Below are 18,748 nucleotides of genomic sequence, written 5' to 3'. Positions count from 1 at the left end.
GTCAGCAAGTCCCAGGTAGGGCAGTGCTGTTGTATCCTTGAGCAAGATACTTCACTTAGATTGCTCCAGTAAAACTCCCAGCTGTATAAATGGGTACAAATGTAAGTTGCCCTGGATAAGAGCGTCTACTAAATGACAAATAATGTAATGTAATGTAATCTGCACAAATACCTGCCACAATCTAAACTGCCCCGATTCTGAGCCCATTGACTGGTCTTCAACTCAACACAAAGACATTAAAACGTAATGATGGCCGCAATACAATATTGATTGTGTTTTCAAAGTTGCTGTTGTTTTTACTTTCTTGCACATTAAAAAATAATAATGTGCACAACAGGAAACAGTTTCAAACCACGCATCAGACAAAAAGGAATTCTTATATGCTTTTCTTGTTTTCTTCTCACTCAATGGTTAAAATATTTTGTTGACTTCGCCAATACAATCAACCAAGACTACTATGGTTGCATAAAGTTCTGGCCATGTCATAGCGTATATGTTTTTGAAAAGGTGACCACTGCCTTCATAGTTATCCACATTTAGATGATTTATGATGTCTGTCTAAACAACTGCCTGTGCACATGTATTGAACTGCACTGTTAAATAATAAGTGCAGAGTATGATGGTGACATCATCAATGTCTCGGAAAATGTAGAAAGCAGAGAAACAGAATTTTAATATGATAAATAATGGAGGACAATATTATTGAGTAGAAATGGGCTTCAACAATTGTCCTTGTATGCGTGGAATAGTAAAGATTGTAAAGATTTTCTATTTTTTTCTCAGACTGTGATATATTTGGATGTGTTCTGCTCATGTGTCTGATTATAACAACTGGTGTTTCTAGAAAGAAGCACAAAAGTTGTATATATACATGTTTGTGTGTCAACAGAAAAACAGAAGACAAAAAGCCTTCAGGAAAATTTGACATTTCTGAGAATGCAACTTAGCATTTTTTTTTTTATATGGAAAAGATTGTCAACATAGAGACAGATAAATTAATATCTAGGTAGTTATGGATGAATGTCCATATTTTAGGAATGCACTATAGTACATCTCCTGGCATCTGTGTTATAATACAATTAAAAATCAACAAAAAGCCAACTTTGGAATAAAATTATTTTTATATATTTCAAAATACAATTCATTTTTTTTCTAAATGGATGGAATTTAGTCATCATTTGCTGTTGTACAAATTGCTAATGGCAAATTGGTCATTATTAGTCACTGTTAATGTAATGAAGTCATATATACAGACCTGTACATACACATGTATATGAATAAATATGCACAGTATGTTCACAAAATGTTTTATTAAAATATGATCCATACCCGATGAAGATCAGAGCTGAAAAATACTGGTTAATTTAAATAATTACCAACAACCCAACTCTGTGTTGGCATTCACAAATTTTGTTCAAGCCTCAGGCCTTTGTACCAACCCAGAAATAACTGTGTCTGCCTATATTTAGGTTTCTGTCCTTTAAGAAGATTAATATATTTTGCTTAGAAGAATATAACATCAGAACCCATTTTTAATTTACATATATAGTTGGGATTTTCATGCGAAAGTTATGGTAAATGTGGTGATAGGGAGAAATGTACCGTCTCAATAGATAGGTGGACATGGAACACTCAGGACTCCATTGAACTAAAATAATACCAAAATAGTTTATTCAGCTACAACAAAGCACTCTGGAGACAGCCAGGAAGACACATCTAAAGTGTTTCTAAAGAACGTACTCTCATATACAAGAGGACTCCCTTGGTTGTTGGGCAATACATGGTGTCAATGAGGAACTTCCAAACTTTATCACACACATCTCCCTTGGCTTCTGTTCTCTCTCTGTTTTTCTAAAATCAGCTACACAGAACTATTGCACCTGGCCTGTCCAGAGCAATACACAAAGCTGAAATTCATACATGGGTTACACAATGGAAATGCAGAAGGCAGAACTGAAAGAAAATAAAGAGTGAAGGACAAGGTATGCATTGTCCAAAACAATTGCTCTTAGAAGAATCACACTTAAGGCCATCAGCTGCCTTTACCCCAGACAACCCAAATCTCTGAGAAATGTCCATGATCAGCCTTAGCAAGGTGCTCAACTTTCCTGGTCCCTTCTCAAGGTCTTGACAAGTCAGGTTCCACTTTCTACCAAGTTGAGTTTGTACAGCAATGTGGTCACACACACAGATTCAGGAAAACTAATCTCATCAGTCTTGAAAAGAGGGGATTGAAATGGGGATTTCATTCAGTACATCTGAGAAGGTGCTGCTTCACTCAAGCTCAATGCACACTTCAAAATCAATCCAAATGGAAATTAGCGGCAGATACAGTTCAAAGTCAAAATTGGTGGCACTTTATTACAAACGGCCCTGGTGTTTCCTCAGACAAACTACCCAGCCAGAGAATGGGTTCATTTGTGTGGTTGCTTAGCTCCTGGCAACCAAAAGACTGAGATAGGCCAAACTGCCTCCTCCACTCTTTCATCTTTCTTATCTTCTTTTTGTTATTCCAGTACTGCTCTTTGCTTCTGAGACTCAGGCCACAAAACCAGGACACAGTATAAAAGGCCAATTATATAAAGGCTATACACAATACCTGATTGACAGGTGGCAGCAGAGAGTGAAAAACGAAGTGTTTGGCCATCAACCAGCCCTTTGACTACATCCTTCTCACAGGCTCCAGTTTAGTCATGGCCCAATTACGGCCAACTCTGGATGGACTAAGCATTGGAAGTATTGGAAGACTCAAGAGACAGTAGGTAATTAATATTTCTACAGGAACACCTAGAGTAAATCCAAATCCTTGACCCAGACGCTAATAGTACACTAAAAACCTGCACTACACACTGGTTACATTTATGAGTAGGAGAAAGTAGTATCTTATAATAAACAAAGCCTTCACTAATCAAGTACAGATAGTTATCTATTAGTGGGTCGAAGTTTCTCTGTGGGTCTCACTATCAGAGACACCGAGGAGGCAGCTCTGATTGGAATATATGCAAAGTAATCCTGCCAGCCTTGAAATGAGTCAATAGCGGTGTGCTGTGGTAATAATGATGTCTACCCATTATTTCTGTGGCAGGATATGATGGTAAGAGTGCTAAATGACCCTAATTGTGCCATTCTACAGATACAATTTGCTTATTTATACAAGAAAAGCCGTCGGGGGCAATTGGTTTTCATCATGACATTTTAAAAAGATAATTAAAGCTAATCAGGCAACCCTAAAGACTGCAAAGTGTTAACGAAAAGAGTCTGAGTATCAAGTCTAATGGTTTCAGTAGTGCAGGCGATGGGGGACATGTAGGCTCAGACTTTCTTAGGGAGATCATCGCTGTTGGGAAAAGAAAAATGGGGAAACCTGATCTGGAAAAAGAGCTAAATCATCATGCTTTCTCATTAAAAGCTTTTTCATGTTACAGCCACATGTTTCTTCAGTGCAATGGCAAGCAAAACAAGAAATACAAAATAAATAACTAAACATAGCGTTATGGATCATGCTTTTTTTAATAGGAAATCTGCTCCTTCTCTTCTAAAATTTTCTAGTGGAAAACAGTTTCTGCATCCTGAATCGTGTGTGAGAAATGCATACATGAAGTGGTGAGAACAATCTGTAAAATGTAGGTGTAAGAACATTTAAACAGCTGTAATCCGAACCTGTTTAACTTTTCATTGTTGCTCCTTTGGGAATATAGTTGCAGGAACTGAAAAGTCCAGGAAAAAGGTAGGCCTTGAGGACTGGCATGTCTTCTCGTTTTCAGTCGATCCAATTGGAGGAATTGAACCAATGAAATAATAAAATAAGGTAACAAAATCAAGTAGGAAATGTACCCTCCAAGACTAGGGCGCCCCATTACTAATTTAAAGGTTTCTCTATTCAACTGCTTTATTTCATCATAACTATACTCAATGTGTTTATATAAAAATGTGACTCATTTATAATTCAGTATTTAGACTGCATATGCGATTATAAAAGGTTGAAAAACACTCAACAAATCATAATATTGCCTTTGTCTTTATCAACTGTATATGAAAAGTATAACTATCATAAAACTTCAATTAAACGCCCCCGGCATTTATTCCAAATATCTGGAAGATGCCCCGGCGTCAATTGAAGGCCGGCGATTGTAAATAAAAAGACATCACGGACTCATGCAAGGTAATAAGAGACTGGAAACACTGCTTCATTGTAGAAGTAGGCCAGGCTTTTATAAAAAAAAATTATGTATTATTATTTATTATTAATTTGCTTACCAAACATGCAAATGAATCACATTCAATGTATGGTGAACTACACACTGGATTGAAAACTGGTAATTCTGTTAGCAGTCTAAGATTTGATATACTGTGACCTCTCGCTAAATAAACACAAAGCACTTCAGCAAAACTGTGGAAATACGCTTTAAACCAAACCATCAACATTATACTTCATTAATGCATTGTTTATGTCGCAACTGACTGTTAGTTCAATCATTACAATTAACAGCAATACAAATACACAGCAATATATATATATTTAAATTGAGAAATAAATTAATAATAACACACGTGATGGTGTTTTTTTTAATTCATTTACAGTATATATATTTACTGAAAACAAGAAAATATGAAAGTTGACGTAAATGTGTTGTGGAAGGTTCTTTCAAATGTGTTAATGCATCTTTAGAAACTGTATCGATTTCCTGTTTCTTTATTTATAAAATATGGTCAAGTCTGGTTTGTAACCCAGCGTTTATTAGAGACCTGCTTTTGTTTATATGATTATGCAAATCAACCCGATGACTATTGGAGACCTGCTGCGATTTGAGACCCGGTGAGTATTGGAAGTTTTACGGTATTTACAACCTACCTATCCAAGGATCCTATCCAGTCTGAATGTTCCCAAATTGTCTCTTCAGCCACATCGCTAGGGAGTTTGTTCAGATTGTGACGCCTCTCTGTGTGAAGAAGTGTCTCCTGTTTTCTGTCTTGAATGCCTTTAAGCCCAATTTCCATTTGTGTCCTGCTGATCTGGAAAAGCTCCTCTGGTTTGATGTGGTCGATGCCTTTCATGATTTTGAAGACTTGGATCAAGTCCCCACGCAGTCTCCTCTGTTCCAGGGTGAAAAGGTTCAGTTTCCTCAGTAAAGGAATGTTGTATCCGCCAACTATATATGACTCTTTCACTTTACCCAAGTATTTTCTTTCCCAGTCTGTAATGGCTTTAATTGAGCTGGTCTCATTGTCATCAATTATGACATAATCCCTATATTAAACTATACTATATTAAAAATCAATATTAAACCATTAACTGTTGGTAATGTTTGGGAATTTGTCAAATTTGACTATTTCATGTACAATTCCTCACCCCGACTGAGTCCCTTTAACTGTCCTTCTGATGCCTGTGAAACCATTCAGCCTTCAAACCAAAGGGCTCAGACTGGAACACACTTTTCTTGTATTCGATTTAAAGATATAAATCCACTTAAATCCACCGTGGTCAGTTTCTGAGGGTGGTGCTTGGGAAGCACAATCATGGATCAGACCTAAAAGGCCGTACTGTATCGCCATGCTTGGATCGTGCATCATGCTTGGATCATGCATCATGGACACTGGGGTATTCAGTGTCACCGTTCATGTGTCACCCTGCTTTACAGTGCACTTGTCACGCATTAGCTGCTTGCAAAATTGCCAAGTCGTGGATCGACAACCCCCTTAGTGCGCAATACAATGACAGTGGCTGTGTGCGGCAGCATGTTGGTCATGGAGTTGGTTTTGCTGTTCAACACAAGTGTGTGTGTGTGTGTATGAGAGAGAGCGAGAGAGAGGGTGAGTGATATATTGCATGAAAGATTAGATTTTGAGGTAATTATCTCTAGGGGTTAAGTATCAGGAGACAACTTGAATCCCCTTTCCCTGTATTTGTTTCACTAAAGAACATCTAGGGGTTAACAGGAACCAGCAAGCAAAGCAGCAGTTGGGTCTTCCTGTATTAGCAGTGTTTGTGGGGTAGTAATCACACACACAGTGTTGTCAATACCGTGTAAGGTTTCTTAATCTGCCGTTTTGTGGTCGGTATTGTTGTCTGCATGTGTTGAAACATCCCGTATTAGACTCAGCTGTCAGATGATCAAAGTGTGCAGACTGGCGGCTCTTAGGGGCTTAGGAAACACTGTGTCTGCTTGGCTTGATGCTTACAAAGTAATAGGGGCTTGGGAGAGAGCTGCAAGAGCAAAGCAATACAGTGTGTTTTCGCTCCATACCCTGAGTGACAAGGGGTTGTGTTTGTTAGACTGTTAGGCAGAATATCGATCTCATTTACATCACATGGTAAAGCTTGTTTGTTAATTTGGGCGCTGGAGAAACTAGTTATTCTTGATAGGTTAACTTGATTAAATTATTGTTGGCTATTTGTGTCTCCTCTCTCTCTCTCTCTCTCCATCTCCAAAGTTAAATACTGGGGATGATATATAGTTTTCTTCTTTAAAACAAATATTATCTAAAAGGCTTCTAGGGGACTCATCGGTTATAAGCCTTAACCCGGGCAAGTCTTTCAATCTGGAGATCTGTAGTCCGCTCCATTTGTGAGGGGAAAGGTGGAAGGGGCTGGAGGGCATCGAGTCAGTCACGACATCTCTGTGTTTCTGGCTGCAGTCCCCTGGGACCGAGTGGTATCACTGGAGGCTATGTCTCTCTCCAGACTGACACCTAAATTCTGTCTGCATTTCAGGGTTGCAGTGGGGAAAAGAAGCGATCTGCTCTGACAGCACGTCTTGAAGGATATCCGTGTGTGTGTGTTTTATTATCTTAAGGAGAAAGGCCACATAACTCATCCCAGGGCTTAAGTGTAGGAGCTATAAGCAGAAGAAAGGTGATATTTAGACTCAAGGTAACAGACAGCTAAGGGATGTGATTGAAGTCTGTAATTGTCGTTGAGAAAAAGTACTCTTGACCCAAGCTGCTTTGTTTAAATGAGTCCAGAAAGCAGAGTCGGTGAGTGGTTTGCCGCCGTGTTAGGGAACACTTTTTAATGTAGATAATTATGAATTCACAGAAGGCACACTGCGGAGGCCAACACAAGCTTTCAAGATTGAATTTAATGCCGTGGTAGGAGCAGTTATTGGACAGGAAAATTGCACGTTGTGATGGGTTGAATAGCCTATTCTAATCATAACAATTACTCACGCATTTTTTCTTCTACGTTCAAGTCTGTGTTCAGTAGTGAGATTGGTTGGATCACATTTGTGAATGTTTGATATTATTGTCAAATATGTTCTTGCAGATAAACAACGTTGGCCTCCATGTTGATAAAAAGCTTTAAAGACAGATGACAGTTTTAAACCTGGTTTGCAGAGATTAAAGCGAATATCACTAAATCCAGATTGAAAAAGAAATAATAATAATCAGTGTGATCCCATATCCGGCTGGTAATTGCAGCATTGTGTGTCCCCTCTAAATGAAATTCTGTTCACTTGATGGATGGGGCAACAATCTAAATTACATTTATGCAAAATATTCAGAATTTCAAATCAGTTCATGGCATGATAGGAAGGCTTAAACTTCTATCACAGTGGATCACTTACACTGAGCACGCAACCACCCAAAGGATAAAAGTCAATGTCGGGGAAAGGTTCAAGGTGAAAAGGATCAAAAGATATGATAAATTATTTACCACTGTTATTTGTATCACTTCAGGCAGCACACATACTGTGGTTCGTTTTCAACCTCCAGCACTGAATTGCTTTTGGGAGCTAATGAATATCATAATTGCTGCACGGAATACAATAAATTATTGTTGTGTTGCCATCTATGCTTTGATGGTGATGATGATGAATTTATTAGACAAACACATTTTTTAGTGACTAGCGATGTCTGAACCGTAGAGATAAAATTGAGAATAAGTGTTTATGTTACACATCATCTGGGCTTAGCCTGGTAGATCCACTGCAACATGCTTCACCACAACACTGACATCTCCATAATAAACCACAGTTTAGCATGTAGTCCACATGAAGATGTATAAAGGCACACTGGAAAATTATAAATGACTAAATCATATTTTGGCATTAAATAACATACTGTTTATATATATTTATAGTCATTACACAAATACATATACAGACAGATGACAAATTAAAGGAAAAACCAACATACAGTGTCTCAGTAAGGTGTTGGGCACCATGAGCACCAGAAGAGCTTCAATGCTCTTGGCACAGATGATGTTTTGATGATGGTGGTGGACAGCGCTGTCTAACACGTCGGTCCAGAATCTCCCATAGGTTTTCAATTGGTCTGAGATCTGGTGACTGCGAAGGCCATAGCATATAATTCACATCAGTTTCATACTCATCAGACCATTCAGTGACCCTCGTGCCCTGTGGATGGGGCATTGTCATCCTGGAAGAGACCACTCCCATCAGAATAGAAATGTGTCACCATAGGATGAAGGTGATCACTCAGAATAACTGTGTAATGATTTGCTGTGACCCTTCCCTCTAAGGGGACAAGTGGACCCAAACCATGCCAGGAAAATGACTCTCGCAGCATAACAGAGCCTCCGGACCCCCTCACTATAGGGGTCCAGCAGTCAGGTCTGTCCCGTTCTCTTGGTGTCCCACACATGCACTCGCCCACTTGTCCAGAACATAAGCCAGTTGAGCGTCTGTGTAACTGAAGCTCCTGCCATTCGTGCCCCAATAATGACCCCTCTTTCAAAGGCACTTAGATCCTTTCCTCTTGCCATCTTGATCCAAAATCGAGGTCAACTGGGCTGCTCAGCATTTGTATACATGCCACAGAGCATGATGGGATGTTAATTGCTTAATTGTATCATGCAGTACACCTGTTTGGAGGCATCTGCATTCGTTATGTTCCTCCACTCATTTATTCAGGTTTTTCCTTTAATTTGTCACTTGTCTATATGTGCGTATGTGCATGTATGTATATGTGTGTAATGTAAATAGTACTATGACTTAGAGGTGTAATCTTAAAAGCATTGCGTGAACATAAAGCTCAAAACCAGTTAATCCTTCATGCAGCAGGGTGCTGCAAATGATGATATATAGATGTATATATTGAGGGTAATTTTATATTTGCTTTTGACAGCCATATAATTAGCATTTGCACTTAATATTCTACTTTTTAAATAGTGTTTTTTCTCAAGAGTGTACTTGGTAAATGCATTCTGTGTGTCACAGATATTACACTTGATCTAATCTGGAACAATTTCCCTTGAGTCAATTTCATCCACCCTTAGTTTTCCAGGACACAGATGGCACGGAGTTAGTGGTGAGTATTCACAATTGGTATATATAGTTAACCTACAATTACCAAATGGATATTTTGTAGTGCAATATAGCTTTTTATATCAGTTCATGTTAACTGTTCTTGTGCTGTATAAAGAGCTCTGTGCTTGTGAGATGTTGCAGGTATATGGTATAAACACAAGATGCCATCTTGAAAACAAAATTGGATCTCTCTTTCAATGTTAGGGAAATACTTTATCACTTAATATCACCATAAAGTGACGCTTTCGAGTATTCTAATTGCTGTAGAACATATCAACCATAAAACAGAGAACTCAATTTGGCAGATCAGTTAAATGAAAAAGCAAATGGATTTTTCTTATCAACCAGGGAAGGGGTATTGCAAGGAGAATTGATTCCAGCTTATACATTTGTTTTTCTCTCCTTTTCTCTCCACATAGCAATTTAAGAAATGCCATGCTCTTTGCACATTCATAAACCCACACATCCAGCCATGGACTTAAACGATGCATTCTTTATGACACAAATACAGAAAGATGCCCATTAAAAAAGAGGTCCTTTAGAACATCTATTGGCAGAATCCTAATACAGATCTCAATCATAAAAAGATGACAACATTTAGGACAAATAAACAAGCAAATAATTAAATACAAAACAGCTAACTAGTTAATGTGAGTTAGAAATAACAGAGCAAGAGATTTGATTAATTGATTGTCTTTGATATACATACACTCACCTAAAGGATTATTAGGAACACCATACTAATACTGTGTTTGACCCCCTTTCGCCTTCAGAACTGCCTTAATTCTACGTGGCATTGATTCAACAAGGTGCTGAAAGCATTCTTTAGAAATGTTGGCCCATATTGATAGGATAGCATCTTGCAGTTGATGGAGATTCGTGGGATGCACATCCAGGGCACGAAGCTCCCGTTCCACCACATCCCAAAGATGCTCTATTGGGTTGAGATCTGGTGACTGTGGGGGCCAGTTTAGTACAGTGAACTCATTGTCATGTTCAAGAAACCAATTTGAAATGATTCTGACTTTGTGACATGGTGCATTATCCTGCTGGAAGTAGCCATCAGAGGATGGGTACATGGTGGTCATAAAGGGATGGACATGGTCAGAAACAATGCTCAGGTAGGCCGTGGCATTTAAACGATGCCCAATTGGCACTAAGGGGCCTAAAGTGTGCCAAGAAAACATCCCCCACACCATTACACCACCACCACCAGCCTGCACAGTGGTAACAAGGCATGATGGATCCATGTTCTCATTCTGTTTACGCCAAATTCTGACTCTACCATCTGAATGTCTCAACAGAAATCGAGACTCATCAGACCAGGCAACATTTTTCCAGTCTTCAACCGTCCAATTTTGGTGAGCTTGTGCAAATTGTAGCCTCTTTTTCCTATTTGTAGTGGAGATGAGTGGTACCCGGTGGGGTCTTCTGCTGTTATAGCCCATCCGCCTCAAGGTTGTACGTGTTGTGGCTTCACAAATGCTTTGCTGCATACCTCGGTTGTAACGAGTGGTTATTTCAGTCAAAGTTGCTCTTCTATCAGCTTGAATCAGTCGGCCCATTCTCCTCTGACCTCTAGCATCAACAAGGCATTTTTGCCCACAGGACTGCCGCATACTGGATGTTTTTCCCTTTTCACACCATTCTTTGTTATCCCTAGAACTTGTTGTGCGTGAAAATCCCAGTAACTGAGCAGATTGTGAAATACTCAGACCGGCCCGTCTGGCACCAACAACCATGCCACGCTCAAAATTGCTTAAATCACCTTTCTTTCCCATTCAGACATTCAGTTTGGAGTTCAGGAGATTGTCTTGACCAGGACCACACCCCTAAATGCATTGAAGCAACTGCCATGTGATTGGTTGGTTAGATAATTGTATTAATGAGAAATTGAACAGGTGTTCCTAATAATCCTTTAGGTGAGTGTATGTTTTGGTGTTCATGTTACATAGGTGGTGGGATTGGTTCCAATATTTTACCCTAAAAAGAAATATGTCTATAGGAATACAATAAGAACTGAATCTATTGCCATTCAGAAAACTTTAATATTTCTTGTTTGTTTGTTTTCTTTAATACAAATGAAAATAGCAGGATTATTAAGATTGGCAGGCTGACAATCTGGTCACAATGTGGCTTATGAAGTCTATTTATATTCCATTCATTCCATTTATATATTTCAAGAGGAGAAAACATGATCCATTTTATACAAACTCTGTGGAATGTATTATTGTGAGTGTTTATTTAACCTGACTCACTGCACCATCACAGACCAGATAAACACAACCCACAAAGTCCTCTGAGAATGCATTATCCTGACATCCACTTCTTTGTCCATTGTGAGCCTGGGAAACATCCAGTAGAGACTTGGGTCCGCTCTGATAATGTTCTCACTTGGCACTGGACGAACAGCACGTTTGTGGCAGCTTTCAGAGGTGATTCCCCACTATAAGAAATGGCATGGAGATGCCAGCTGGAGTGCATTGCTGGGCTTTGAAGACATGAGGACAGTTTCACCCTATGCTATCCCTCCAGATTTGAACAGGGATAGCACTTACAAATACAAGAGAAAACAACAAAACAAACAGTCCTGTGGGCCAAGAGAATTGCACGTCCCCAACAAGCTGTTAGCAGGAGACAAGCCACACACACAGGCCATACTTGAGCAGTGTGGAGCGTTGCCAGCAGCATCATACTACATACTACACTACTGTTATCATGCGCTGCCATCACCTTTTTGGAAGTTGGGGATGTTTAGGCCTTTACTATGCTTAAGCATTTCATGATTTATATATATTAAATTGCCCCTGTTGCTGAGTCACATTAGCAGATGCCACAAGAGAGTCACCCTTATCAGCATGACCACCTTTGCACAAGATTGAACTGCATTGTCTGTGCTCACCAAAGGGAACAGCTTCTCTGCAGTGTATTTAAGTCTGCGTAACAGTGTCAAGGCTCTCAGTGACTGTCCTGTGTTCCTCTAGAGCAGCTCTCAACAAAAGTTTGGCTTACTAGCACTTCACGACTGCTGTTCAACAAGCAAAACTGACCTTGAGTGACCCACTGCAGTGCTTACTACAAATATTGACTTATTGAAATATTGGAACAGCTGGGAAAGAAAAGAGAAAGAAAAGCCTTTTGTTGTTGTCATGTTCATACATTAACAACTTCACAGCTTTCTGCGGCTGCTCTCATTATGGGTAGATACCGTTTATCGGGGAGAGTGTGCATGAGTTGCTGAAAAGGAGAGGAGCTACTTTGCTATCTGAACATATCCCACCAAAACAGACCAGGGAAGTGAAACGGGGAGTTACATTTGTCCAGGGCTTTTTAAGAGTGCTGCTTTGTCCTGCAAATAATAGGATTACTGTATATGAAGGTGCTGGACAGTGACACTTCTCATGTGGTCACCAAGGGCTTTGACAACAGAGAGGCATTGTCTGAAAACACAATGAAGCACTTCAGACGTCAAAAACCTTTGATAGCGTTACATTGGACACAAAGTTGTATTCAAAGGCTCAGACTTAATAAAAACTATTGTATCTTTAATGTTATATACTATACTATACCATATAATATAAAGGAATTTGAATATAAATTACTTTGAACATATAATGACGTAATATATTATAGGGTAAGTGTTCTTATGTTTCTTGTATTTATATATTTACAGCATCCATTATAGTATATCTGGAAACTATTCCAAGCAGTCTAGAGTATCTCGTCTCTGTGTTATTCGACATGGGTTATAAATAGCTACTAGGGCAATTATCTGGTGGTTCTTTTTATATTATTGCCACAACTTTACTTATCACTGTTTTCCAGTGCGCACTGATGCCTGGACCCAACAAGCATGGCACTTGAAGCAAACTCTCCCAGTCCAAACGCCGCTGCGTGTCTTTCTTCTGTTCCGAAGTGCTAAGTACAACTCAAAGGGGTGGGGGGGGGGAAGCATTAATGCTCACAACGACCGCACTCTTGCATATGCGCATCCTTCACAGTATTATAAGGCGAGTGGGGGGGTGGCGTGTCACTCGGCGTGTCTTAGTCAAGGGGGGCGGGCTCCACAACTCTCCGGCGTGCAGAAGTGAGTGAGTGTGTGGGGAAACTCTCCGGCTCCTGGTGCGTCTGGGTCCCCAGCTGTGTGTGTCGACGCTTGTGTGCTGCTCCGCGGCTGACATGTAGCCGGCGGTCGTGGTTCTCCAGCCGGTCTGAACGCTGCGTGGGGACGCGGGTGTGGATGGCGCTGTCCGGGGTCCTGAAGTGACGGCGGCGTCTGGACTGCGAGAGATTTCTGTCCCGCTCCGCTCATATATGTCTTCACACTTCAAGGCTTGAGATGACGGGGACAAGGCTGCAGTCTGTGGCTGTGTGGGGTTTCTTCGCCTGGGAAATCGCCGTTTTATTGAGGTAAGGACGTGTAGTTCAGGAATTTGCCTTCAGAATGGGTTTGTTGCTCCAGTCCGCTTTAGCAACGCTTTGGTTTAGTTTGTAAATATGAGTATCAATATGAAGTTTTATTTCATTGTCAAACAACACAAACAACAGCAACACTAATAGCAGACGGGAAATAGAAAGGAAAGGAAAGTACTTTAAATCTATTAGTTTTAAACGCCGTAATGCAGACACCGTTAAAATAGCAAAAACAACCACAGCACAATAACATGGCATCATAGACTTGTGTAAAGAAGACCGTGTTTAAGTATGACTTAATACGCAAATGTTTTTTTATGTATGATTTGATACATGTATGCATGAATGTATGACTGTATATATATATATATAGTTATTAGTAATTTCACAGTTGTATTATGATAATGCGTTTATAAATTCAACAATAGATACAAACCTCTCAGGCAAGTTATTCTGTGCTTCCTCAGGTAACTGATTGTAACTATCTGCAGTTTTCAGGGAACAGATGCATCTTTAACGCCGTTGTTTTCGTGTAAGGAGTCATATTCGGCGTGCAATACACTGTGGGGCATGTAACAGGTGACATACAATGCTTAATTCACGTCCAAGCGCCGTGACTGTGGTACACGATTCAGCAATTATAGAGCTGTTCCCCGTTCCTCCGAGAGCCGCTACTCGTCGTTTCCAATGTGTTTATGAGGCTGGAAAACTATCCTGTCTCTGATGATGCACATATTTTTATTCTGACCCTCATACCAACAATTACTGTTTAAAGTAGTTTCTTTCTTTAGTAGCCTACATGGCGAATATAACCAGTCTAATCTGTTTTAAAGAAAAATATTAACTAATGCGTAGCTCGATGATATAACAGGTAAATAAGACGCACCTTTCATGCATAATTACTGACTGACTTCTGATGTATTTGTTATGTAATGTAATGCTATTGCATGATGGATCGTATCGGTGGCGGAGAAATAACCTTGGATATTAAATAAATATAATAATGATGACAAAAAGTGATTCTGGGCGAATGCTTCACTACAGAATAGAAATATATATAAAGTGCATTGCTCTTATTTGTCAACCATTCTCTCTCTCTCTCTCTCTCTCTCTCTCTCTCTCTCTCTCTCTCTCTCTCTCCACTATCGTGATTGAGAATGAACAAATATATAAACGTTAACAAGTTCAACACCAGTTAAATAAAAACAATGATAAAGATCGTTTACTGCTAAAAATAAATCAATGCAAATAAATGCTAAATAATTCAAAATATAAGTCAAAAGCATTGCGTAACAGAAATCACGTTTTGGTCGGATTACCGTTGCATCAGATGTGAGCAAAATGCACAGATAAGTATAAACCATTGCACTGTATTTACCGAGTCCACTGTCATGAACTGTTTAGCTAAGACCTGAAAGTAAGCCAACGCAAACATGCTACATGTTTACCAGATTAAAAACCACGGACAGTATTGAGCAGTTAAGACCAGACCTTTACCCATCATTTACACCGAATGTAAAAATATATAAATACAATCAAATAAATCCATCCAAGAGCAATTTGGATATCTGACAATATCTTGAGTGACATTACATTTATGATAGATGACGATACCTCTGCCAGATATAACCCCGATACTTTATCTGTTACTTAAACAGGCACATTATATCAAAATGAATCTGTATGAATACCCCACGGTTATGGGAGGAAGATATAGCCTGTATCTAGTTACATCTCACTGGTAACCTTATCAGTGTTAAAGGTGAACAGATATAATTAATGTTAATGTCTTTAATTTAGCCCCTTACGGCTGCTGGAGTGACAGAGAAATGAATTGTGGGATCAACATAGCAATTTTTCTGCAGAATTAAATGCCCGTGCGTTGCTGATTCATTACGTTAGAACAGAGCATTAACAAAGTGTCCCCTCCCACTAGATAGTGTTGATACGCAGAGAATTAAATATCCTTTCACAGACAGCAATATCAGTGGAGGAGGGGGGCACAGGGATCAGCAGGCAGTGCTTAATATTGTTTGTATTAGATTTTGGTCGTTACAAGCGTCAATTAGTTAAAAAGCCGTCAATTTAAAAGTGCTGTATAAGGAATGGGATAGATTTGTTTTGGGGGTAAATCTGTCTCTACTGGTAATGGATTGTTCCAGACTCAGAGGTCATCTGCTCTATATAAAGGTAGTCTGTAAGACCATACTGGCACGGTTCTTGATTTTTGTTTTTTCTCTGGGTGCTCCCAATTCCTCCCAATTTCCAAGAAGGTTAGGCATGTTGGGTGCTCTAAATTGTCCCTGGTGCCGTGTCCAGGGGGAGCAGTACTGTGCTTTCATTCCCACCTTGTGCCCTGTGTTTAGGGATAGGCCCTGGCAAAACTGCAACCCCTATTTGAATAAGTGGGTTTTCTGTGCTTGATGTATTGCCAGGCTTGATGGGATTTCAATGGGGAGAACTATGCATTTAGCAACACAATGATATTCACAAATAGTCACAAATCATATGTTTAAAGTTTAAGGTTCAAAAGAATAAGCACTAAGAATAGATTTGTTTGGCTCCCTCTGGATTACATTGAGATTTAATCATTTATGAGATCATAATAATTTGTAGTCAATAATAATTCGACTTTTTAAATAGTAGAGTCCAATCACGGACCAGTCAACTATGTGAACTATAACTATAAGGTGAAGTTTAATCAGAAGTTGCTTTGTGGGAATAGTTTGTTAGCATGTCCAAATAAATTAATACAAAATAATGTTGCATTACTGAACCTTTTGCCTTCATGCATAAGTTATCATTTAAATGCAGAAATATTTTTACTCCAAAGCCATTTGAGATGGAAACTGTATCTCAGAAAACAGCAGAGAAATGAACTCACCCTCTCGAGAATGAAGTTAAATGAAATCTAGCACTACATAAATAAAGCGGGGCATAATGTGTGTGCAGTGCCTGGCTGAGAAATAAAACCGTTGAAATGAATGTTGTTTCTTCAGTCAGTTCAACAGAATAATAACGTGTCTTTTTTAATTTAATTTAATTTGATTGCAAACCAAGACTGTTGATGAACTGTAACACGTGTGGGATGTAAAGGTCTTATGTTCACCATTAAAACATCATATAAAACACCCTAACTGACTCAACAGGTTCCCCGCTTACTTTGCTATCCCTTGCTCCTCTCCACATTCTCAGAAGCAATTTGGAACGGTTATAAATACACCATTATGTCTGTGTGAACCAATACACTACAAAGTGGTACTGTAGCACTGATCTGCTGACTTCATAGTCCTTGATATCCAGCACAGTGACTCACAGATGATTCATAATTTAGATCCAGAGCCCTGCAGGAAACTTCACTGTATCACCAAAAGTATTAGAACATGAGACAAATGGCACAAGACAGCTGCGCAAGATGTATTCCTAGCAGGGTAAAGGCCCACGCTCGGCTTTAATGGCCGCTTCAGACCTCTTGCAAAATGGCCAGAGGAATGCTAATGGCACAGTCTCTAGTGCTCCGTTGAGTCGCCATTCCTCCTCACGCCAAAGGATTTCCATGAGAATGAGGTCAGGACTTTGGGCAACTTGACATGTTTCAGCTATTCTCCTACTGCCTGCTCTGTTACACCCCCCCCATTGGTAATAGTGTATGAACTTCCAACCGAGAATACAAATGATGGAAGAGCAGTGCTTAGTGAATATTATATCAGCGGAGAAGGGGCTTTCAATGAAGAATGTGATTCTGAACCGTCGCTGGAGATTAAGGTCCATCAGGAAACAGATCAGGGCATAGCTGTATCTTTTCTGCTTTGTAGCGGCTGAGAAAAAGCCATTAAGCTATTTATGAGTCATGCAAAATTGCAGAGAGAAATGCAAAATTTGGCAGGTGACAAGGAATGTGAAAGACAACAGTAAGACTGACACAACAGTCATATCAACTGCAGGGGCGGATTTGGAAAACAATACAATCTATTAACAATCACAACCTCTTCACTGCTTTTAACGTGAGTGTGCATTTGTGTGTGATATGCATTCCGCGGTGCTTGTGCCGTGAATATTAATTCCAGGCTCCTTTTCTGGAGCTGGAAAAATTCAGTGGATCCGTCCCTGTGCTAGTTTTGATAACTACACACAGCAAAATGAATGGCACTAGTAAATGAGAAATTATTTAAATTATTTAAGTACTAAATAATCAATTCAGCTGCCATTTGGATTGAAAATGTGCTTTGGGAACAAATCCTCAAAAACTACATCTGGACAGAAAATATGATAAAAATATTGACTAAAAAGTACATCTTTTGATATATAAATATAATACAATTGCATTACAACACCATATCATTTTCTATTCTCTATCTAATAGTGTCATTAGAAATATGTTTTTTTTTTATCACAGTATAGCTCTTATGCATTTGCTTTTGTAAATTAGTAGTATGTTATAGAAAATAGGAGACCTTTTAAATAATTATGAATGTATGTGAATAAAATATTAATTTGTTTCTATAGATTAATTACACACAGACTAAAACATAAATATCTCCAGACTATGGGGTTAGTAGCAGTATTTATCCTAAAAGCTTTGTTATGTAACACAAAATCACCACTTAATGAAGGTTATATGCTGGTTGGAATCTGTGTTTAATTCATATCTGTTTCAAACGTGGGGAAGAAACTAGGTTTAGTACTCAGGCAGAGAGGTGACACTGAAGGAAATGTGGTGAACAGCATTGTTGTGCACACAGTTAATTAAATTAAACTAAATTAACTTTGTGCAGTCTTTTGATATCTCTTGCTGTTACACTTTAATTAAATTGAATATTATGGGTTTTGTTGCATTGTATTGCAAAAAAAACGATCGCTAGCCGGGGTGTTTAGCATCTGTTTAAGTCTGTTTAAGTAAATGTTGAGCTACCCTCATGCCTTTACCAAACCGTTTGTGTTTAAGTAGTTCACTTTATTCACTTATTAAATGAACAAATACAAATGGTATGATTAGCCCAAAATGAAAATGAGAACTTCCAAAGTATCACTATTGGCTGTAGCAATATTTAACTTCTCTGCTAGGT

The 18,748-nt window shown here is 39.0% G+C and overlaps 1 protein-coding gene across 1 annotated transcript in view; it reads left to right on the top strand.

Moving 5' to 3' along the window:
- The first annotated feature begins 13,356 nt into the window (after window positions 1-13,356).
- Window positions 13,357-18,748, top strand: part of glra3 (glycine receptor, alpha 3) — a 66,277-nt gene continuing 60,885 nt past the window's right edge. The window contains exon 1 of the mRNA XM_066718138.1: window positions 13,357-13,679. Coding sequence (XP_066574235.1) covers window positions 13,609-13,679 — 71 coding nt within the window. The 5' untranslated portion in view covers window positions 13,357-13,608. The remainder of the gene's footprint in view (window positions 13,680-18,748) is intronic.

The sequence above is a fragment of the Amia ocellicauda genome, chromosome 12, assembly GCF_036373705.1.
Source record: "Amia ocellicauda isolate fAmiCal2 chromosome 12, fAmiCal2.hap1, whole genome shotgun sequence".
In the NCBI taxonomy this organism is placed as follows: Eukaryota; Metazoa; Chordata; class Actinopteri; order Amiiformes; family Amiidae; genus Amia; species Amia ocellicauda.
Note: the sequence above shows the minus strand (reverse complement) of the source record. Positions and strands in the feature narration are given on the sequence as shown.